The sequence below is a fragment of the Pongo pygmaeus genome, chromosome 12 (assembly GCF_028885625.2).
Source record: "Pongo pygmaeus isolate AG05252 chromosome 12, NHGRI_mPonPyg2-v2.0_pri, whole genome shotgun sequence".
In the NCBI taxonomy this organism is placed as follows: Eukaryota; Metazoa; Chordata; class Mammalia; order Primates; family Hominidae; genus Pongo; species Pongo pygmaeus.
Genome location: NC_072385.2, coordinates 48,392,970 through 48,417,518, shown reverse-complemented (window position 1 = coordinate 48,417,518; position 24,549 = coordinate 48,392,970). Strand labels below are relative to the sequence as shown.

The 24,549-nt window shown below is 46.1% G+C and overlaps 1 protein-coding gene across 5 annotated transcripts in view; it reads right to left on the bottom strand.

Moving 5' to 3' along the window:
* The window catches only part of TRABD2A (TraB domain containing 2A), a 60,234-nt gene extending 38,079 nt beyond the window's left edge, over positions 1 to 22,155 (bottom strand). For 2 of the 5 annotated variants that reach the window (XM_063648574.1, XM_054475516.2), the window contains exons 1-2: positions 21,118 to 21,329; positions 9,955 to 10,515 (exon numbers count right to left, since the gene is read on the bottom strand). In XM_063648574.1, the coding sequence (XP_063504644.1) occupies positions 9,955 to 10,515; positions 21,118 to 21,225 (669 nt within the window). In that variant the 5' untranslated portion in view covers positions 21,226 to 21,329. Of the gene's footprint in view, positions 1 to 9,954; positions 10,516 to 21,117; positions 21,344 to 22,046 lie in introns of those variants that run through there. The other 3 variants (XM_063648573.1, XM_054475519.2, XM_054475518.2) reach the window with 3 other exon arrangements.
* Positions 22,156 to 24,549: the final 2,394 nt, after the last annotated feature.

Sequence of the window (24,549 nt, the reverse complement as noted above, 5' to 3'; positions counted from 1 at the left end):
AAGAGAATTAGCCACAATGCAAGCACCTGCCATGAACTTGGCACAGCTGGACCCTCTCCTCCCCACCACACACACATCAAGGTGAAAAACCTTCTACAAAACGTTTTCACTTTGATTGGACACCTAAAGACAGCTTTGAAATGATGTCAAAATCTCTTTCCTGTCAAAGTTACTCAAACTTTGCAACTTTACCCTGGGTCTGTGTTATGGGCTGAACTGTGTACCCCTTAAATTCATATGTCAAAGTCCTAACCACCCATTCCCCCCATACCTCTGAAAATGACTATTTGGAGATAGAGCCTTTAAGTTAAAAGGGTGAGCCATAATCCAGTGTGACTGGTGTCCATATAAGAGGAGGAGACTAGGTCACAGACAGACAGAGGGACGAAGATGTGAAGACACAAGGAGAAGACAGCCATGTGCAAGTCAAGGAGAGAGGCCTTGGAAGAAACCAGCCTTGCCGACACTAGAAATTCTCAGACTTCTAGCCTCTAGAATTGTGAGGCAGACATTTTCTGTTGTTTAAGCCACCCAGTTGGTGGTACTTGGTTTATGGCAGCCCTAGCAAACTAATACAAACTCTCATGTCCACTGCAGTTTTTTAACAGTGATTTCTACATCATCTCCTAGGGAGAGGACCAGAAAAGCAAGAAGAAAGCTCCAGTCTTGTGCTGTTAGAATCCATTTCCTAAGCCTCCTTTTCTCTGCTTATTTCCTTCTCTCTTTCATCCTCCACAGTTTCTTCTCTCTGCCTTGTAGGCAATGGCGCCTGCTTTCTGAACTGTCACAGCAACAGCAGAGTCAGGGTTGGGGGTTGTTGGTGAGGTGGAGAAGGTGTGTAGGGTCATCTCCAGATCACCCACTGGCAGAAGCCAGATGTAGGCCACATTCGAGAAGCAGAGCCAGGGCTGGGTGGGAATGTGAAGGGTTGACAGGATCTTGAAAGTCCTGGATCCAGAAAGGGAGGTGGGAGCAGTAGAGAGGTGCTCAGGCAGGTATCAGGCCCTCGAGCTTGGATTCAGTCACAAGATGCCTCAGACATCTCTAAACACTTTCCATCAGCCTGGCGATTGATTTACAGGGCCGTAGATCGATTTGCAGGGAGGTAGATCGTTTGCAGGGAGGTAGGGCCAATAGGGCTTTACGCTGCAGCAGCAGTCCCCAGCCTTTTTGGCACTAGGTACAGTTTCGTGGAAGACAATTTTTCCACAGACCAGGTGAGGGGTGCTGTTGGGGGAGGGTTTGGGGATGATTCAAGCACATGACATTTATTGTGCACTTTATTTCTATTATTATCACATTGTAATATCTAATAAAATAATTCTACAACTCTCCGTATAGTAGAATCCGTGGGAGCCCTGAGCTTGTTTTCGTACAACTAGACAGTCCCATCTGGGGGTGATGGGGCACAGTGACAGATTATCAGGCATCAGATTTTCATAAGGAGCATGCAACCTAGATCTTGCATGCACAGTCCACAATAGGCTTCATGCTCCTATGAGAATCTAGTGCTGCCACTGATCTGACAGGAGGAGGAGATCAGGCAGTAATGCGAGTGATAGGAAACGGCTGGGGAGCAGCTGTAAATACAGATGAAGCTTCAGTACCTGTCTGTGGCCTGGGGATTTGTACCCGTCTGTGGTCTGGGGCCCTGCTCTACGGCATTTCAAAATCACTTCTGGGCCTGGGTTGTGTCAACAACCATCGGCAGCCTCTTCAGACAGCACTGAAGCCCCAGAGAGCACAGAGCATCCCAGAGCTGTCCTTTCCCCGAAAGTCAGACAGCAGCAACCCACCTGCCTGTATTCTGCTCAGCGATAAAGAACCTCACCTGCCCAAAGCCCCCGCAAGAGTAGAAGCTCAGTGTGAGCTGCAGTTCTCACCTAAGCGTTGACAGGCTAATGAGGTCTCTCCTGTTAGGATTCCTCATTTTATGATTCTGCAGCTCTTGCTGAAGCTCCCTTTGAAGCTCTAAATGACTGTGAATGCAAAGGGAAGAGCCTCATGGAAGAGTTCAGGGAGGTAGGACAGCACAAAAAGTGTCAGGAGGGACAGAGAAAAAGAATACAGAGAAGAAGCGCCCTAATGCCCATGGCATGACGTGATGCTACACCACCAGTAACCACCTCAGGGTCCAGGGCAGCCCCCACTTCCTCTGTCCCTGGGCCATGGAGCACCTTGACCCCAACACCTTAACCAGCTCCTTGGAGGATCCCAGTACAACTTGGCCCCAGTCCCACCTGTCTCCTTGCCCTTCTTCCTCTCCCCAAAGTGGGGTAGACTCTGCCTCAACTACCCTTACCTGGCAGGTGGACTCTTTGGAGGAGGGATGGAAAATTCATGTTCTCACTTTTTCTCGCATGGAGACATGCTGGGAGTTATTCCTGAAGTCTAGACGTGTCATTGGGCTGATCCACCAAGCAGGTGTCAAGGAAGAGCTGGTTGCTAGGGTTTCAAAGGAGCTCTCTACTGCCAGCCTAGTTCACCAGGGCAGGAGGCAGGGATATGAGGCAGAAACTAGGCTGCGCTCCCCTTGAAGTACCCCTCTTAGGACCCCAAAAGCAGCTGGGCAGGGTCAGACACAGCCACAGCATGGTCAGAACCCCAGCAGCATGTGTGGCATCCAGGTACCTGTACAAAAATGGGTACAAAAATACCTATTCTTGTTTTTTTTTGAAGTTCACTTTGGACTTTAGAGGGGCAGCCCAGAGCCAGGGGAAGGCGGAATCAACACTTGCTTTGTCTTTGAATCCCCAAAATTAGAAACAGAGTGCCTCACCTATGCTGAGTGCTTAAGAAATGTGTCCCAAATAAAAAGTGGCCATAAAAGGAAAGACAGCTCAAGTCCTGAGCAGGCCTGTGCCCAGGGGGAAGCAGAGCTGACGTCTGCACCTGGGAGCCCAGGAGCTTCACAACCAGCCATTTAGGTACAACGTTGATTTGATTTTCTACTCTGGTCAAAAAAATTAGAAACTAAAGGGATGTCCAACATGAAAACAATACTGCAGAAGATACTCCCGAGAGAGCTAAGAACCCACCCAGACTTCTAATTCATGAAGACACTGTCCACGTACAACATCTGTATTGACACCTATGTGAAAGCCGGGACATGGTTTATCCAAGGAATAGATGTGTCAGCCTCCCGGGGTACCGACAGTAACTGCAGCACTTCAGCCCAACCATGCCTAAGAACAGGAAATAATACATAGCAGTGTTGGGAAATAATGTAAAAAAGCAAAAGACTGGGATAAAAGCAAATTGCTCCCAAAAGGTTAGACTTCATGTGAATCTTAAGATGCCAGTCTATATCTACATAGCTCTTAGAAAGGCTCTATTCAAATTTTTTTTTTTTTTTTTTTTTTTTTTTTTTTGTCTTTTTGAGACGGAGTCTCGCTCTGATGCCCAGGCTGGAGTGCAGTGGCGCAATCTCGGCTCACTGCAACCTCCGCCCTCTGAGTTCAAGTGATTCTCCTGCCTCAGCCTCCCCAGTAGCTGGGACTGCAGGTGCCGCCACCACGCCAGGCTAATTTTTTGTATATTTAGTAGAGACAGGATTTCGCCATGTTAGCCAGGATGGTCTCAATCTCCTGATCAGAAAGGGAAGAGTTCTCTTTCAGAGAGTTCACATATTTTTCCTAGGCCTTTATTTTAAACCAAAACTATCAAGGAAAAATAGAATGTCAGGATCTCCATCTTCAAGCAACTTCCAAATCGATCATGGAAAATGTGGAAAAGTCATCTATGAGCATCATAGTCAATTTTTTTAAAAATGAGACCTCCTGCTTTTATTGGTATTTATGATGGGGAAGCCAGAATCCCTCAGCCAGTTACTCCTCTAAGTCTGGCAGTTGGCAGCACTCAGTGTAGGTGCACCTGACAGCAATAACTTCAGAAGAAGAATGTGTGTTCAGAATTCTGAGCTAAGGAATCCAGGAGTGGCCAACCCAGAGATTCATTCTTTATCTATAAGGAACATCTGAACCCTTGGCCCATCCTGTGGAATATGGACCACACAAGGGATTGAGGCCCTTTGCTTTGAGTTAAATGAGGATTGCCATATAGGAGCAGGTGCTAAGTGAAGGTGATTTATCAACTGCATGCTTTTTACAAGCGATTGGGATTCTCCTGTCCAGCCCACTGCCACTGGATCACCCTGTAAGTCAGTCCTCTCAATAAACCCTGTGTCTCATTTGCTGGCTCTGGGTCTCTTCTTCCACCTTTTGAACCTAGTGCCATCCCCACTGAAGTCAATAGGGGTCCCAAATGACACTCAGAGGCAGAGTTGGATTAGAAACAGGAGATCTGAGAGCCTAGGCCTGTCCTGCACTAACTCTTGCTGTGAACCCAGGCCAGCCCACCCTCTGCTTCCAGATGGGCCTCTCTCGGGTTATTCCAGCAGGAAACCACCACCAGTGACCTCTGCTGGCTGACCCCCCACAATCTTGCCTTGGCCTCTAGGAACAGAGACCTCCTAGACCCAGGGGTTGTTCTTAAGACCCATGGCACTGATGTGAGAATATGCAGAAACCTGCAAAGTACAAAACAAGGCACTACATGGTATCCCCAGGATCCTCTCCCTTAGGCCTGGCAGGCCACCCCATCCTCAAAGAATCTGACCCCTTCCTCCATAGGAGTCTTCCTCAGGCCAGCTAGCACCTCCCCAGCTCCGAGTCCTCCAGCATCCACCTAGCCCTTAATAACCACAGGCTGAGAGAGGTGGTATCCTTCTAAGAATTTGCCCTTCCTCCTCAGCCAGACCACAGGGCTCCTGGGGAGCGGGGCTGCCTCCACCACTCCACTCTGCCCTGGACCTTTCCAGAGAATCATCCTGGAGCCATCTGTTTCTTCTATTAGGTGACCGACCAAACTAAAGACAACTTGCTCCAAAGAACAAAGTCCCCATCTTCTCCAGCACCCCAAAACTATAGCTCAAGAATTGCAGTTTCATACAATCTGGAAGTACGTCCACTGAGCCCAAACCACTACTGAATGTTGCATTGTGGGGAAAAAAAAAGAGAATGAGTTGTTAGGGTCCTGAAGAACAAGAACTAGCAGTGACCATCCTCCTGGAAAGTACAAAAGAATGACAGCCAAAAAGGCAAATATGAAAAATGTTAGTGCCATCTATTGGCAAGAGTAAACAATGACAAAGAAGTGATGCTTTGCACAGTAGCAATTCAAATAAGAGCACCTCAGCGTCAACTCTGGGGTTTGCAAAAGGACTTTTATATCCAACTAACTGCCTCTTAGGATGTTAAAAGCCCAAAGATGCAGGCTTTGCATGTGGAAAGCAGAGGGAAACTCCAGAACTGTTGGCTACATTCATGTTCACTTAGGGATATGACAAAAAAGAGCCCAAGCCAAGATGTGACTGGGTCCCAAAGGACAGATTCCATGCTGAGGAGACTGGAGCTTTCCCAGATTCCTGCCCCACCCCACCATGACATCAAATCATTCGGTGGGGAAGTGGACAGGAGAGTCCTATGCTTAGATGGGCAGAGCAGGCATTGCAATTCCCCATGCCCAGAGCCTGTCCATAGATGCCTGGTGATGTGTGAACATGGAGATAGGATTTAGCAAGACCATTTCTCTAGGGGAACCTACCTGTGCAGACAGAGAAGAAGTGAGATACCACCCTGCTGAGCCCACTCTGCTGAGCCTCCAGGTCCAAGCTATGTGCTTCCTTCACATAGGGAACGCCAGTGCAGCTGGCAGTACCAAGCAGGCATGAACTTTAGGTGAAGGAGAACGGGAGTCATAACTTGATTTGATACTGAGGGGCAAGGATGATGTCTGCCCTGAGATGACAACATCAAATCCAGGCATCCGTGTCAGGGTCCTAACCTGTTGCCAGACTTCAGTTAGATTCAGGGCCCTACACCCCACAAACCAAGAGCCACAAGGCCTACAGGGGCCAGGCAGATGAGTTAAAAGAAGTCAAGATGTCTAGGTGAAAGGCAACAGGGAGGAATGGGGACTGCAACCAAACTGGAAAGACAATATTGGCCACAACTAAAGGGGGTGGCCAGTGCTCAGTCCAGCCAACGGCTGCTATGTGGGAGCATGGCCCCCGTACTCCAGATCCTCTGATGGCCCAAGAGAATCCAGGCTGTTCTCCATATGATATTTCTCAAGTTTTAAATATTGTCAACTTAGTCATTAAAAAAGAAAAAAAATAATGCTAACCGCATAAAACAGAACTGCAAGCCGGATTCAGCCCATATGCCTCTTATTTGCAACCTCTGCTAGCCCTTCTGTTTTATGCTTCTGTCCTCTTTTCCTTTAACTTCTTTGAAAAAAAATCTTTGTCTATAGGAAACCAAGAAGGAAAACAATTTCCCTTTGCAAAATCAATGATACCACTCATCTTGAGAAGTTTGAGAGTTAAATATAAAATTATTAGTGGGGACTGTCTCATAGTAGGCACTGTATGTTCACTCCCTTCTGTTTATATCTTATAATATTTATGAAGTGCTTTCCAATTTCCTGCTTTTATTTGCTTCTGACAACAGGATGGTAGGGCAAGTATTATTATCCCCATTGGAAAGATGAGAAAACTAAAGTTTAGAGAAGTTAAGTGATGGTTGAAAGTCATACACTGAGGCCAGGTGTGATGGCTCACGCCGGTAATCACAGCACTTTGGGAGACTGAGGCAGGAAGATCGCTTGAGGCCAGAAGTTCAAGACTAGCCTGGCCAACGTGGTGAAACTCCATCTCTACTAAAAATACAAAAATTAGCCAGGCGTAGTGGCGGGTGCCTGTAATCCCAGACAGGAGGATCACTTGAACCTGGGAGGCGGAGGCTGCAGTGAGCTGAGATCGTGCCATTACACTCCAGCCTGGGCAACAGAGTGAGACTCTGTCTCAAAAAAAAAGTCATTGAGCTGTATACTCAGGTTGTGAGTATTTTACTGTTTATCTCTAGAAATGAAACATGGGGAAGTTACATGAAAAAAGACTCTTAAGAACAAGTCATGTTTTCCTCCTAAATTTAAACAACTCCACCTTGCCAGCTTAACCTCAAGATCTTATAAGAAATTTAGTTTATACATCTTAAACACCTACACAAACCCTAAGAATGTGTTATAAAATCAACATGACACTGTAGTCTATAATTATAGTGCTCTAAAATATCTCTGAAATACATTATCTTAAGAGACAGTGTTGCTGGCTAGCCATATGTAGAAAGCTGAAACTGGATCCCTTCCTTACACCTTATACAAAAATTAATTCAAGATGGATTAAAGATTTAAATGTTAGACCTAAAACCATAAAAACCCTAGAAGAAAACCTAGGCAATACCATTCAGGACATAGGCATGGGCAAGGACTTCATGTCTAAAACACCAAAAGCAATGGCAACAAAAGCCAAAATTGACAAATGGGATCCAATTAAACTAAAGAGCTTCTGCACAGCAAAAGAAACTACCATCAGAGTGAACAGGCAACCTACAGAATGGGAGAAAATTTTTGCAATCTACTCATCTGACAAAGGGCTAATATCCAGAATCTACAATGAACTCAAACAAATTTACAAGAAAAAAACAAACAACCCCATCACAAAGTGGACAAAGGATATGAACAGACACTTCTCAAAAGAAGACATTTTTGCAGCCAACAGACACATGAAAAAATGCTCATCATCACTGGCCATCAGAGAAATGCAAATCAAAACCACAATGAGATATCATCTCACACCAGTTAGAATGGCAATCATTAAAAAGTCAGGAAACAACAGGTGCTGGAGAGGATGTGGAGAAATAGGAACACTTTTACACTGCTGGTGGGACTGTAAACTAGTTCAACCATTGTGGAAGACAGTGTGGCAATTCCTCAAGGATCTAGAACTAGAAATACCATTTGACCCAGCCATCCCATTACTGGGTATATACCCAAAGGATTATAAATCATGCTGCTATAAAGACACATGCACACATATGTTTATTGTGGCACTATTCACAATAGCAAAGACTTGGAACCAACCCAAATTGTCCATCAATGATAGACTGGATTAAGAAAATGTGGCACATATACACCTTGGAATACTATGCAGCCATAAAAAAGGATGAGTTCATGTCCTTTGTAGGGACATGGATGAAGCTGGAAACCATCATTCTCAGTAAACTATCGCAAGGACAGAAAACCAAACACCGCATGTTCTCACTCACAGGTGGGAATTGAACAATGAGAACACTTGGACACAGGAAGGGGAACATCACACACCAGGGCCTGTCATGGGGTAGGGGGAGGGGGGAGGGATAGCATTAGGAGATATACCTAATGTAAATTACAAGTTAATGGGTGCAGCACACCAACATGGCGCATGTATGTATATGTAACAAACCTGCATGTTGTGCACATGTACCCTAGAACTTAAAGTATAATAAAAAACAAAGAAAGAAAGAAAGAAAAAAAGAGACACTGTTGCACACCTTCCTTCAAAGATACCTTGCTTGAGCTAATATTTTACTTCGAAGCCTTTTTTTTCCCCAACTAGGAGTATGAAAGAAGGCTTTGGCTCAGGTTAAAATGCTCACCAATTTCAAACTCATTTGGTCAAAATCAATAAGCCTTCAAATCAAAGCACCTTTCTTTTTCAAAATATTATATTAAATGCAGACATTGAAAAGGTTATAACATTGGCTCTTTGGGTTTCCATAATAATGCAAGAAAATCTTTCCCAGGAGATCAATGCAGACAATTAATGATCCCTTATCTTATCTATAAATCTTAATGTGCCAAACAAATACTATAGCATATAGAATAGCATCTGAGTACTTATTAATATTATAGAATTTTAGCAAGATAAATTCCCTAAAGATATCATTATCAACTCAGGAACATTATTTTTATGCTGTTACATGTCCTTACACCTTTTAAATAACAACCTTAGTTCAGTATGTCAAGATCTGCTAAGGCTGAGCTATTTGGATTAACAGTAATCTCAAATTCTGAGGAACAAAACCTCAGGGTGACCCAATGAGAACATTTACAAAACAAGAACACTTTATTTCATATTGCAAAACTCCCATTGGTCTCCAGAAGTCTCTAATGCACTTTAAACAACTTTCATGGAAATAACTAAACCATGGCACTTTAATCAAGTATTACTTATGAAAATTGAAGAACCAACTTCTTGAACATCAAACTAAATTCCAATGCCCTGGGGTAGGATCCTTAAACCAGGGGTAAGAGGAGCATAACTCTACCTAGGAAAGGAACTGTCCTGGGGCAGTGTCCTGAAGAGGGACAGTAGTGACCTCAAAGAGACTGCTGTCTCCTAAAACAGCAATGGCCAGTATCATTTTCAAACCAGGCCATGCCCTGTGACAACCAGTGTGGCATCCACATGTCCACAACGTCTCAAAGCAGCTTTTTAATGAAGGATCTGAACTAAAATGCATTTTAAAAACACACAGTATGGGCCAGGCGCAGTGGCTCACGCCTGTAATCCCAGCACTTTGGGAAACCAAGACAGGCGGATCACTTGATGTCAGGAGTTTGAGACCAGCCTGGCCAACATGGCAAAACCCTGTCTCTACTAAAAATACAAAAAGTAGTCAGGCGTGGTAGCACACACCTGTAATCCCAGCTACTGGGGAGGCTAAGACAGGAGAATTGCTTGAACCCAGAGGGCAGAGGTTGCAGTGAGCTGAGATCGCACCACTGCACTCCAGCCTGGGTGACAGAGTGAGACTCTGTCTCAAAAAAAAAAAAAAGCACGCAGTATTTGTTGGAATGATAAGAAAAAAACAAGTTTTTTTTCTTGGCAATACTCAAATAAGTGATATAACTGACCACTTGGCTTTTTTTTTTTAACCCCCGGAAAAGCATTTTTAAGCAAAGACAATTTCTAGACAACCTGTGCCCGTGGTCCATCACCTGCCCTGAAACTCAACAGATTCACCCATACAACCAAATGCCACTAAGTCTTTTATGCAAAGAGAGTCTTACCTGTGAAAAGTTCAACCCATTCAATGGATGGCACTGCTCTTCCACCTTTTCCACTGCCCCAGTCTGTTTCCTCAGCCGCTCAGCCTCCTGGGCAAGGAATAGGTCTAAGACAGGCACCCCACGGGACTTAACGTCCACTTCAGTCAGGGAGTTGACCATGAGCATCACCCAGACAGGCCTCTTGCGCTCCCAGTTTCCGGCAATGGCATTGAAGAGGTAGTCTGCGTAGAGCCCCTTGCCGCGCTGGTCTGGGGTCATCCACAAGGGCATCATGAGCTTGACATACTCCAGGTGGCGCTTGAGGCGGCAGTAGATGTCCCTGGGGAGCACATCTTGGAGGTTCTCGCCCTGTGGCAGCATCTGACAGCTGGTGAGAGCTGAGATGGTATAGGGGTCTGTGAGATCCAACTCAAAGTACACAGTGTTGCTCTGCAGGAAAGCCTCCTTAGAGTTGTCAGGGATGAAGTCCCAAACTCGGGTGTACGGGACATGGATTGTGCCAAAGAAGTAAGATGGTGGGTCTCGCTTAATGGTCCACAAGAAGGAATTCAACTCACTTTGCTGAAAAGAAAAGAGGTAACATCAAGATATAATATGGGGGAGAGGGGTGGTCAGGAACCTGTGAGAGGAAATGAATTAGTCACATTTCAAGAGAAAAGATATCAAAGTAGAATTAGACTTTTGAGTCCATGTAGATTCACCTGCCAGGACAATCCATGTCCTAAATAGACAGGGGCAAATTATGAAATCAGGGGCTCATTAGGACTCTAGTTTCAACCTTGGCTGTATGTTGGGATTGCCAGGGGAGCTTTAAAAGAAGCATCTCTGAGTCCTACCTCCAGAGATTCTGATTTCATTGGTCTGGGATGACACTCACCTTTTCAATCAAAAGGGGATGGGCAAATGTCCAACAATGATAGACTGGATTAAGAAAATGTGGCACATATACACCATGAAATACTATGCAGCCATAAAAAATGATGAGTTCATGTCTTTTGTAGGGACATGGATGAAATTGGAAATCATCATTCTCAGTAAACTATCGCAAGGACAAAAAACCAAACACCGCATGTTCTCACTCATAGATGGGAATTGAACAATGAGAACACATGGACACAGGAAGGGGAACATCACACTCTGGGGACTGTTGTGGGGTGGGGGGAGGGGGGAGGGATAGCATTAGGAGATATACCTAATGCTAAATGACGAGTTAATGGGTGCAGCACACCAGCATGGCACATGTATACATATGTAACTAACCTGCACATTGTGCATATGTACCCTAAAACTTAAAGTATAATAATAATAATAAAAATAAATAAAATAAAATAAAGGGGATGGGACCCCCTTTTCAATCAAAATGTTGATTCCAAGATGAGAAAGCAATAGCAATCACCAGTTTTGAGATTGTACCATGCCTGCCCCAGCAATGAACTGGGCAAGAGTTAAAGAAGTGAGTCTCAGGGGCCTCCAAGGATATACCTGATACCATCTAAGAGACACCTGAGAAGCCCACTGTCTCTCAGGCAGACCTGATGATCCCTGCTCTTTCAGATCTCAAAACCAACATCCCCAAAGGCAGAGGCTTCAAATCTGGCTATGCACTGGAATCACCCACAAAGCTTTTGAAAGTCCAATGCCTGGGTCCCACCCCAGACCAATCACATCAGAATGTCTGGAGGTGGAACTCAGAAATGCTACTTTTTTTTTGAGACGGAGTCTCGCTCTGTTGCCCAGGCTGGAGTGCAGTGGCGCAATCCCAGCTCACTTCACTGCAACCTCAGCCTCCCGGATTCAAGCAATTCTCCCGCCTCAGCCCCCTGAGTAGCTGGGACTACTGGCACTCGCCACCACGCCCAGCTAATTTTTGTATTTTTAGTAGAGACGGGGTTTCACCATATTGGCCAGACTGGTCTCAAACTCCTGACCTTGTGATCCGCCCACCTCGGCCTCCCAAAGTGCTGGAATTACAGTCGTGAGCCACTGCTCCCAGCCACAGAGATGCTACTTTTGAAGCTCCCCTGGTGACCCCAACGTACCACCAAGGTTGAAACTAGGGTCCTAATGAGCCTATGATTTTACAGTTTGCTCTTGTCCCTTTAGGATGTGGATCACATTTATTTCTCTCACAAAGCCTTCAGTTTCCATTGCAGAGATCTGGATGATCTCTGCTGGATGGATTCTCTCCAAGCAGTTGCACATGCTGAGCAGTGGTGCATGTTCATCTGAAGCCAGGCCATTTCACTCCTGGCCCCTGAGTGTCTCTCATCCTCAACAACTGGCATTTATAACATATCTGCTTATTAAGAGGCACTGTACAAAGAAGTGCAGTGCTCAAGGAATTAGGTGTAAATGGCAGACATACTAGTGATAAGAATAATGTATTCAGAAAGCCAGAAATGTGAAAATCTAGGTTTATAGAAAAAATATATATATTTCGGCCAGGCATGGTGACTCACACCTGTAATCCCAGTACTTTAGAGGCTGAGGCAGGCAGATCACTTGAGCTCAGGAGTTTGAGACCAGCCTGGGCAACACAGCAAAGCCCCATCTGTACAAAAAATACCAAAATTAGTCAGGCATGGTGGTGCATGCCTGTAGTCCCAGCTACTCAAGAGGCTGAGGTGGGAGGATTGCTTGAGCCCATCAGGTTGAGTCTGCAGATCGCACCACTGTGCTTCAGCCTGGGCTACAGAATGAGACTTTGTCTCAGAAAAAGAAAGAAAGAGAGAGAGAAGGAAGGACTAGAGGGAGGGAGGGAAGGAGGGAGGGAGAAAGAAATATTTGGAACATATTCCCTTTACTAAAGGATTTGACTTCAGCCTTTTAAGTAACATGCTTCCCTTGGATTATGAAGTTTCTATCTACAAGCAATTCTTATTATTCGTGGTAGTTATATTTTATAAAGTTGCCACAAACACAAAATTAGCAAATACTAAACTGTTGTTCCTAGGAGAAACATAGGGTTAAGTTCTTGTTCATAACATTTTCATCAACTGATCAATACATAGCCTTGTTTTATGTGTGCTTCTACTGAAAGGCACCTTATTGGCCAGGCATAGTAGCTCATGCCTGTAATTCCAGCACTTCGGGAGGCCGAGGCGGGTGGATTGCCTGAGCTCAGGAGTTCGCGATCAGCCTGGGCAACAAGGTGAAACCCTGTCTCTACTAAAATACAAAAAATTAGCCAGGCATGGTGGCCTGTGCTTGTAGTCTCAGCTATTTGGGAGGCTGAGGCAGGAGAATTGCTTGAACCTAGGAGGTGGAGGTTGCAGTGAGCAGAGATAGCGCCACTGCACTCCAGCCTAGGGGACAGAGCGAGACTCCATCTCAAAAAACAAAAAAAAAATTTAGGCCGAGCGCAGTGGCTGACGCCTATAATCCCAGCACTTTGAGAGGCCGAGGAGGGTGGATCACTTGAGGTCAGGAGTTCGAGCCTGTCCAACATGATGAAACTCCTCCTCTACTAAAAAGACAAAAATCAGCCAGACATGGTGGCGAGCGCCTGTAGTCCCAGCTACTCTACTTAGGAGGCTGAGGTAGGAGAATCGCTTGAACCGGGAGGCAGAGGTTTCAGTGAGCCAAGATCCCGCCACTGCACTCCAGCCTGGGCAACAGAGCAAGACACTGTCTCGAAAAAGAAAAAAAAAATTTTTTAAACCATTGATTGTTGAAGTAATATTAACAGATGAATCATTTACAGGGTCCCCATCCCCTAGGCATCCTCTTATGCAGTAATAAGGGCCCCTGGGGTTATTTAAATACTTCAAAAACGAAATGGAAACCGTACATCTACCAAGAATGCCTGCTAAGGCGAATTAAGCAATCAAATGTCTCACTATTGGTTAGAATTAGATCAAAAGGGTAGAAGACACTGGGTAACTATAATAGATGCTAATCAAAAGCTGAGATTGACAGTTATGTCTTTGGTTAATTGTAAACAGGTAAGAATTATTACCTACAAATAGGTAGAGGCAGGCTTCGAAGAGTAATTTTAGTTTATTTGTTCATTTAGAGGTCTGGCTCGTGAAACGTCTGGGGACCACTGACCTATATAAGAGATCTAATTGCACAACATCCAGGCAGTCTACCCAAGAGCTTCTACATGGTTTCCAACTGGGAGACACAGCAAACAAGCTGAAATGTTATTATTAAACCCATGGACACCTGATTCATTGTCATCTATCAGGACACCATCATGTTAAACAAATATATTCCCAGGAAAACCAAACCCATACTGCAGGATAATGGAGGGGTGGGGTTCGTTTTGGTTTGGTTTTGGTTTGTTTTTATCCAATACACTTAATCTGCCTAAGGTCCCCATCCTACCTCAAAATACCTGCATTTCTCTTCAGAAGCAGTCTGTTCAATATGCATCCATTTTCATTTTATTATTTATTTATTGTTGCCTTTTCAACTATTACTGGTCTAGAAATAAGGTCCCTGTATGATCTTTTCACTGAAAACTGCTTAAATTTAAAAAACACACACACACACATACACATGTCTGGCCTCTAGCCATGTAATGACAGTACCAATGCTAACAGCAGCTGTTCACTGTGTGCCAGGCTCCACCCAAGCATTTCGCATGGACTGTCCCACTGCCTGCATTCAACACAATTATTTCTGCTGAGCCTACCATGTGCCAGACACTGTTCTAGGCACCGAGAATACAACAGTGAGTGACACGCAGTTCCCTGTTGGTGCTAATTGCTGTGGAGAACATGTAAAGCTGGCTTTAAGTCTTTCAGCCTGGAGGAGGCCAAGATGTAACTTTCTTCTGGTGTCCCAAATCTGGGTTCATCTGACACCAGCTGACTCGACCATGCCGCCTAAGTTGGACCCTAACGAGATCAAAGTCGTATACCTGAGTTGCACCGGGGGTGAAGTCAATGCCTCATCTGTGGTGGCCCCCAAGATCAGCCCCCCTGCGTCTGTCTCCAAAAAAGGGTGGTAATGACATTGCCAAGCCAACCAGTGACTGGAGGGGTCTGAGGACTACAGTGAAACTGGCCATTCAGAACAGACAGGCCCAGATTGAGGTGGTACCTTCTGCTTCTGCCCTGATCATCGAAGCCTTCAAGGAACCACCAAGAGACAGAAAGAAACAGGAAAACATTAAACACAGTGGAAATATCACTTTTGATGAGGTCGTCAACATTGCTCAATAGATGCAGCACCAATCTTTAGCCAGAGAACTTTCTGGAACCATTAAAGAGATCCTGGGGACTTCCCAGTCCGTGGGCTGAATCTTGATGGCTGCCACACTCATGACATCAACAATGGTGCAGTGGAATGCCCAGCTAGTTAAGAAGCACAAAGGAAAACATTTCAATAAAGGATAATTTGACAACAAAAAACACAAAAAGAACATGTAAGCTGGAAAAGGGACAGTGAGTACTGTGGCACAGGGTTGCAGGGGTGATTTTAAGTAGGGGGACCAGAAAAGTCACTGAATGTCTAGAAAGACATCTAAGCCTTGCCATGAAGGAGACGAGGGGCCCCCTATGGGGATATCTAAGAGAAGAGCATTCCCTCCAGGAGGCAGAAACAGCAGTGCAAAGGCCCTGAGGCAGGGAGGGCCTCCATGTACTGGAAGACCAGCAAGGAGGCCAGCACGACAGAGAGGGATAGCTGAACAGGAAAGTAGGAGGCAGAGGTCAGAGAGGTGAGTGAGCAAGCCATGCAGGGTCGGTGGGCCCCTGGAAAGGCCCCAGGAAGGGCTCAGGCTTTCAACTGAGTCAGATGGTAGCTAGCCCAGGTTTTTGAGAGAGGAGTGACATCAGCTGACAGTGTGTTCAGAGGATCGCCCTGGAGGCTGGGATGAATAGAGGGATGAGGGCAGACACAAGTAGGTCAGTTAGGACATTACCAAAATAATCAAAGTGGGAGTGACAGGATTGATGGGAAGTGATCAAATTCCAGATGTAGTCTAGAAAACAGGATTTGCTGGCCGGCACGATGCCTCATGCCTGTAATCCCAACACTTTGAGAAGCTTGAGCCCAAAAGTTTGAGATCAGCCTGGACAAAATAGCAAGACCCTGTCTCTACAAAATATTTAAAAATTAGCCAGTCATGGTTGCAGGCACCTCCGGTCCCAGCTACTTAGGAGGTTGAGGTAGGAAGATGGTTTGAGCCTGGGAGGATGAGGCTGCAGTGAGCTATGATTGCACCACTGCACTCCTGCCTGGGCAACAGAGTGAGGCCGTATCTCAAAATTAAAAAAAAAAAAAAAGAAAAGAAAAGAAAAGTAAACAGGACTTGCTGATGAAAGGATGAGGTTATCATTAACAGATATGGAGAAGGACAGGGGTGAAACAGGATTACAGGGGAAGGTCAGAAATTTCGTTTTGGATCTGTCCAGTTGACATGTCAAGCACACAACCTAGTGCCAAGGTCCAGGTGGTAGGTGAATATGTAAGTCTGGAGCTTGGGAGAGGCCTGGGTCGGAGATAAAGATGAGGGCATCATCACCACGTAGATGTTCTTTAAAGCCATGGGACTAGATAAGGTCTCCAACAGGATGTCCACAGGAGAAAAGTTCTAGGAATAGTCTCAGGGCCCTCTCACCCTAAGAAGTCTGGGGAAAGAAGAGCAGCTAGCAAGGGAGAATGAGAAGTGGCCAGCAAGGTTGCTGGGAAAATCAGAAGAGTAGGAGGCCGATCGAAGAAAGTACTTCAAGGAGCAGAAAATAAGCAAGTGGGTTAAATGTGGATGGTAGGCCAAATAAATCAAGAATTTGAGAACTGACCTCTGGATTGAGCAACACTGAAGTCACTAGGGACTCAGACAAGAACAGTTTTAGTGGTGTGGTGGGAGCAAAAATATGCCCCGTGCTAAGTGGTGGACAGGTAGGCTGGCTCCTGAGTCCAAGCTTTTAAACACCATATTTATGCAGCCTTAACATGCAATAGGCTTTACTTGTGATTCAGTGTCCTATCTTTTTTCAGTTAATACCCTGCTAGTTGTATTGTTGCTCAGGAGCACCACCTGATTCCAAATCTAGAAAGGCTCTGTCCAGCTCATCTTCCCTGTCCCAGATGATTGCCCAGACAAATACCACACTGACCTTGTTACAGCCTCAGGTGCCACCTTTCCCATCTTCTCTTTTCAAGATAACACAACTCACGGGCTTTTCTGCCTTTTTATGCCAAGGGCTGTATCTTATTCACCTTCATATTCCCAAATACTGAAATACTTGCCATATACTACTACATAGGAGCTCAAAAAGAATTTTTTAAAGAAATGAATCTTATCATGTACAATTTCTTCAATACCTACAGTTCTGTTCTGACCAAGCAGGGCACCCGGATTCCCACTGTGTGCACCAATAACCATTCCTGTGGAACACTGATCCTACCCTACCAGACATGTCTTCAGCAGGGCACAGGCTGAAAGAAGAGTCTTCAGGACTCTTCTTTACCTTACCTTGCACAATGGCGAGCCCCTGGACCCTTGCACTTACTGTACTGGTGCAACTGCCTCTGCCTCTCTCATACTGATATCCTCAGGGTAGGGGTATTTATCTCTACAAAAAAAAAAAAAAAGAAAAAAAACTCCACTACCCTATTTCACTGTTAAAATATATGGCAATTAGAAGAAGCCATAGATTTTAACATTAGGATAGTTTAAAAGAAAAAAAAATTGAACCACTATTAACATGTCCCTTCTAACTTGTTGCAACTGTTCCCAGAAGGAAAAGATAGCCTGGCATGGTGGCTTATGCCTGTAATCCCAAGACTTTGGGAAGCTGAGGCAGGAGGACCATTTGAGGCCTGGGCTTCAAGGTTACAGTGAGCTATGATCATGACACTGCCCTCCATGCTGGGTGACAGAGCAGGACTCTATCTCAAAAAAGAGAAAACATGGCCATGGGTGACTGAGACACAGAAGCTACAAGATTCTGAATCAAACTGAGATTTTAACAGACACCTGTGTAGTCCATCCAATGAAAAAGAACAAGGCACAATGACAACTGCATATTGCAAGCTAACTCCGTAACACCCAGCACACCCTCAGCTCCTCCCATCCTAGCAACCCTGGACCTGCAATAACTGCACTTTTCCAGGATTACTCTTCAGCAGACCAGCCACAGTGAAACTGGCTTTACATTATCCTTTTCATTCAACAAATATTTGTTGAGCATCTGCTATGGCCAGGGACTCTTCTGGATACTGGGGATCAGAGGCAAACAAAACACAAAAATCCCTACCCTTATGAAGATGACATAGGGGAAGGGACAGCAGTAAACCAAAATTGTTATCAGATGGTGATTAAGTGCTATAAATAAAAATAAAGCAGAGAAGGCAGATGGTAGTGGTGGCAGCTGTTGATATCACCTTTACAAGAGTAATCAGGAAGAAACTCATTGAGAGACACTTGAGCCAAAGCCAGATGGAGGTAAGGGAGCAAGCCTGTGGATAAATGAGGGAAGAACTTTCCAGGGGGAAGAAAGAGCAAGTATAAAAGGCATCAAGCTGGGCAGGGTGGCTCATGCCTATAATCCCAGCACTTTGGCAGGCTGAGGCAGGTGGATCATGAAGTCAGGAGTTCAAGACCAGCCTGCTCAAGATAGTGAAACCCCATCTCTACTAAAAATACAAAAATTAGCCGGGCTTGGTGGTGGGCGCCTGTAATCCCAGCTACTCAGGAGGCTGAGGCAGGAGAATCACTTGAACCCTGGAGGCAGAGGTTGCAGTGAGCCAATGTAGCGCCACTGCACTCTAGCCTGGGTGACAGACAGAGCAAGACTCTAAAAAAAAAAAAAAAAAAAAAAAAAGGCATCAGGCAGGAATAAATAGGAAAGAACACTGAGAGTTCTGTTTGACAAGAAAGAGACTCAACCTGCGTGGTGCTCAGGGTAAACCCTGCAGTGTCTAGGGGCCAATTTGGGCTCAGAAGACCTCTCTAATCATTAACCAACCATGAAAACCAAACCAGCTCTCAAACCCACAATCCTGCAGAATCCTATAGGGGCTGCTGCACTGGATTGGAGGCTGGATCCCAGGACTTCCACTCTAGAATCTCAAGACCCCAACCCACTGAGGGACCCAACCGCAACGCCCTTACAGCATGTGGGTCAGACATACAGCATGTGTGCCGCTAATTGGCCTTCCCAATTCCACAGGGGGCAAGACAGAGTTTGCCCACAGAAGAGAACAGCAATTCTCAAAGTATGGTCCAGGGACCTGTGGGTGTCCCCAAGAGCCTTTCAGGGAGTCTATAAGGTCAAAACTGTTTTCATAAAACTAAGATATTTTCCTTTCACCCTCATTTTCTCACGAGGTACTGTAGAATTTTCTGGAGGCTACGTGTGTGATGAGGTCACTGCTCTGATGGCTAATGGAATGTTGTGTTTTACTACTATCTCCATTAATTCACATAAAGTAAAAGTCTTTGAGGTTTTCAATATTTTTTTTTTTTTTTTTTTGGATATGGGGTCTCGCTCTTTCACCCAAGCTGGAGTGCAGTGGCGCAATCACACCTCACTGGCCCCCACTCCCAGGCTCAAGGTTTCCTTCCACCTCAGCCTCTGGAGTAGCTGGGACTGCAGGCATGTGTCCCCAAGCTGGTAATTTTTTTTATTTTTTTGTAGAGACGAGGGTCTCGCCATGTTGGCCAGGCTGGTCTGCAACTCCTGGGCTCAAGTGATCCACCGCCTTGGCCTCCCAAAGTGCTGGGATTACAGGAGGGAGCCACCATGCTGGGCTTCTTTGATAATTTTTTGTAATGTAAAGGAGTCCTGAGACCAAAAGGTAGGACGACCGATGGAATGAAGGACTCATAAAGACAGATTCTAAAGGAGAGAGATCTTATCCAGACTCACTTGTCATAATTACCAGTTGGTAATAGGTTTTGCAGAAGTGAAAGGCAATGTGCTTTCTTGTGAGGAGATGGACTCCTGCCTTGTCTAACAAGCATGAAGCGGCCACACCGCAACAGAGTTTGAAACCATGCCTGGTGCAGACTCCCCTCTCCAGCTGCCGCGCCTCCTGCCTTGGTAGAGGGCCGTCCGCAGCCCCGCGACGCCTTAGAGAAGCGAACACCGTGCGTCTTCCCAGCCCGGAGTTCCAGGATCGGCTCTATTTGGCCGTCCTCTGCTTTGCCGCAGTTGGGATGAGGAATAAAATTGCTAATGGCCAGGGGTGGAGGCAGACCGGGGAGCTGCGCAGGTGTCATCAACGGTGGGCCTCTAAATTCCAGTCCCCACTCCCTCAACCCATCCCCACCCCCCGACCCCCGCGTCGCGGGCGCACCAGAAGGATAAGCCTGGCATGGCCCTCTCCAGAGCCAGGGACGCACAGAGATCAAACCCACCGGAACATATGCGCGAAATTCAACCTATGCCGCACTCAGAAGAGAGGGACTCGAGAACCACAGAAAATTCTGAGTGTAGGAAAACTGATCAGAGAAGGAAATATTCATCTCGAAAGAGGTCCAGCCTCGGAGACGCAAGACCTGTCCGCTATAGAGCTGTGTTGACTCGGGCAGGTCACTGAGCCTCCCTTGCCTGGGTTTCCCTCACCCACAAAACGCTGATGCGAACATCTAAAGCGCCCGGCTGGACACGCAAGGCTCAGACAGTGGTCACTCCGCGAACGCACTCTGTGACCTGGAGCACACAGGTCCCCCGCTGAGTGCCAGTTTCCCAGATCGGTAAAACAAGGGAAATGGCTTCAACTCCCTAAAGTCCCTTCTAACTCAGGCACTGAACATATAAAGGTTAAGCCAAGCAGCTTCAGGGCGCTATTAATATTTTGATAAGAGCAGGTGCAATTAAACTCTTAAGGAAGAGAGGGAAGAAGAAACTTCAAATAAATGTGCCCAAGTTCCTGCTCCGCTACGCCCTGGCGGATCCGTCCCCCGAAAGCTCGCGAAAATGGCTGGCGAGACCCCAGAGGCCCTCCCGGACGCCCTTGGGCTGGCGGAGGGCAAAGGCCAGGGCACTGAGTCTCTTGGAGCCTGCGGGCTGCGCCCCCGCGGGAAAGGGGAAACCGAGGGCAAAGAGAGGAGGGCGAGCAAGGAGCGCCGCGGTGCTAGGTGAAAGCCCAGCCGCGGAAGTCGGCTCGGGGTCCGAAAGCGCTGCTTCGCGGCGTTCGGAGGGAAACCATCCCAAGGAGGTGCAGAGAGGCCGGCTCTCCAGCACCCGACGCGCGCCTTACTTGGGGCTTGAGCTCGCAGTTGGCGGCGCCCGGCGCCCCGCGCCGCGAAGCTGCGCCCGTGGGCAGGAGGCAGAGGGTCTGCAGCAGGAACCAGCTCCAGGGACTCATCCTCCTCACGGTGGCTCCGAGGCCCGGAACGCGGAGAGAAGGAGTAGGGCAGCGGTGGCCGCCCGCCCTGGCTAGCCGGGGCCGCGGGGCCGCCTCCGGGCGGGGCTGGGATGAGCCCGGCAGCAGCGGCCACGTGGGGCCGGGCCCCGACCTCCCTCCCCCCACCCCACCCCCGCAGGTCATCCCCGCGCCTAGGCGGCCGCGGAGTCCCGAACCGCGTTTCTCCCGCCCAAACCCTGCCGGGGCCGCCGCCCACCTCGTGTGACCGTAAGAGGGATAAAGTGAAGTTCCAGCGCTGTCCTAAATCAACCTGAAATCGCATTGGTTCCTGCGTTTACGTCTGTGCTTATGCTGCCAATTTTGAGGGGAGGGTGCCTCTTGATTGAAAGAGGCAGACAAAATAAACAAATGAAAGGCTATCTATAAAGGAAAGTTCATTTAAACAAAGGAAATCTCATGGAAGTTTTGAATGTAAAAGAGAGAGGGGAATGGTCAGTGTGTGCATCCACTGAAAATCCAGGACCACAAAAGCCGGCACTCCATTAAGAGCCCTCTTAATGGATTTTTGGGAATAATATTAAGGATGTTAACACCGAACTCAGAGGATTGCCGCAAGGATTAAAAGAGGAAATTTATGAGAAACACCTTGATTGGCACACATAGCAAGCATGCAAACTGCAGTCGCTCCCTTTCCGCTCCAAAACCCCACTGAGGATTTTTCACAGCATTGGTCCATCAGGAAGAAAAAAAATTATGAAAGCAAGTAGCTGTGCCCTGCCTGCCGCACCTCCTACCGATGCCTGAGCGCACTTTACCACCACCTTTTGAAGTCTAGACGTCTGCGCGATTAACTTCGGAGTGGTGTTCGCAGGAGCATTTGTCGCAGTGGTCTTTAATTGCTTTAAGTCGCTGTCCATTTTGAGAATCTGATAACTGGACGATCTCCCAGGGAAAAAGAAAAAAATGGGGGGCAGATTTGCATACAATGCGCGAAGAGGTTTTCTGAAGCCCGTTTCCAACTTTCCCGTAAAAAACCCCTGGCTTTGAAGAGCCAAGTCTTTCGAGATTTAACTCCATCAACATTTAGAGTTCAGATGTTTTTGTAAAATCTCTTTTTTCTAAGTGTGAGTGGGGATTTGCTTTCTGGAATTGACTGTCTCCTGTCTTCAGATGACTGCCCCATGTCAGCCCGGCGGCAATCGTTAGTCTCCGGGCCAACCCAGGACGCTGTTTTTTGGCGTTTTCAGGCACCAGCGCTGCCACCTGCTGGCAGAAACGTTCTCTTTCGGTTGTCGGGGAAAAGCAAAAAGCATCAAGAATGTAAGTTGCCCTGAGCTAAGATCGAACCACTGCACTCCAGCCTGGGCCACAAAGTAAGACCCTGTCTCTTATTAAAAATAAAAAATAAAAAAATAAAAAAATAAACTCGAAAGGATGTAATTACCTATTATTTCATGTTATCTCTCCCACTCCAAATGAATCAATCCGTGTGGCCAGAGAGAAGCCCAGCTTCTCTCTGAGATGGGCTTCTCTCTGGCCACACAAAACGTGGCTGAATTTGTTCATTTTCTCCTGTTGTTTGTCTCTTTTATTTCTTTGTTTTCTGCTCTTACCTTTATTATTTCCTTCTGTTTGTTTACTTTTGTGTTTGCTTTTTTTCTGGCTTCTTAAGGTGGTACCTTAAGTCACTGACTTTAAGCCTTCTTGCTTTTGTAGTATAAGCATCTAAAGCTATAAATTTCCCTATAAGCACTGCTTTAGCTACATCACCCAAATTTTGAAAAACTGTATTTCATTATCTTTCATTATCTACTTTCCCTGGTGATTTTCTTCTTTGCCCGCGGATTATTTAGAAGTAGGTTGATTGAGTTCCAAATTATGGAATTCTCCTAAATATTAGGTTGGTGCAAAAGTAATTGTGGTTTTTGCAATGTCAATAGATTTATAATCCAATTCCATTGTAATCAGAAAACATACTCTGTATTATTTTAATTATTTTGAATTTATTGGGACTTGTTTTATGGCCCAGCATATGGTCAGATACTGAGTATGAAATATCATATCCATATCCAAAGTACCTAGATAATTTTGTTTGGTTCTGACATTTTTTAAATGAAGTGTTTTTTTGTTGTTGTTGTTTTGTTTTGTTTTGTTTTTTCTCTTAGCCAGACCCATCATCAAGTAGGATTTATTCTGTAAGACACTCATTGTCTGAACATTCTGTAGAATCACATCTACTCTACTTACATGTTTCCACAGACATTCCTAAGTCCACTATCATCCCACAGTGCTGACCCAGACCTGGTGACAGGCTGACATGGCCTGGTCCTCACTTGCCTTATACAGATATCTGGGTTGCAGGCCTTTCTGCCTTTCCCTTCCTGGTTAGGAAGGAGATGTTAAATGTACCCATGGCTTCCTCTCTGCTTATCTGCAGAGTTTCTGTATCAAGTTTAGCTCTTTAACTTCAGTTTTGTTACTGGACCATACCTCTGGCTGCCCATTGCCAGAGCCCTGAATTACTTCTGAACCTTCCCCTGATCCTTTCCCTTTCCCCTTTCATGTATGGTTGATATCCTTGGCAACCCTCCCATATTAGTCCATTTTGTGCGGCTATAGAAGAATACCACAGACTGGGTCATTTATAAAGAACAGAAATGTATTTCCTTACAGTTCTGGAGGCTGAGAAATCTGAGATCAAGGTGCCTAGCATCTGGCAAGGGCCTCCTTACTGCATCATCCCACTGTGGAAGGTGAGAGGACAAGAGAGCGAGAAAGAGAGAGAAATCGAGATTGAGAGCTAAAGTCATCCTCAAGCCATTCATGAGGTCATGAGGGTAAAGCCCTCCCATGATGCCCCAACTCCCAACACTGTTGCATTAGGGATTAAGTTTCCAACACATGCTTTTGGGGGACACCTTCAAAGAATAGCATCCACTTAGGTCCACCTACTCTTAAGTGCTTCTTTTGTGCCCCTAGTAATGACTTTCTGAATTTACACAAACCTGTGAGGCTTGTCCCCTTCATAGCAGTACCTGAGAAAATTATACTGCGGATACCTTTTTGCTCTTTCCCCAAAATCAGATTTACCCTCAAAAATAAAGTTTTCAGAGTATGCAGAGGATTTGCTATGGCTTCAGCAACACTTCTGTGCCTTCAGCCTGCCTTTTTCTACCTGGCTTGGCTGACCTGCAGCCATCCACAGATTTCCCAAGGTGATCGGGACATCAGAGGTGTGGTGGCAGGTCCCCTTGATTCTGCCTCCTGATATTCACACTTACGTTTCATACCCTGTCCTTTATTGTAACCAGAACCTGAGACTTG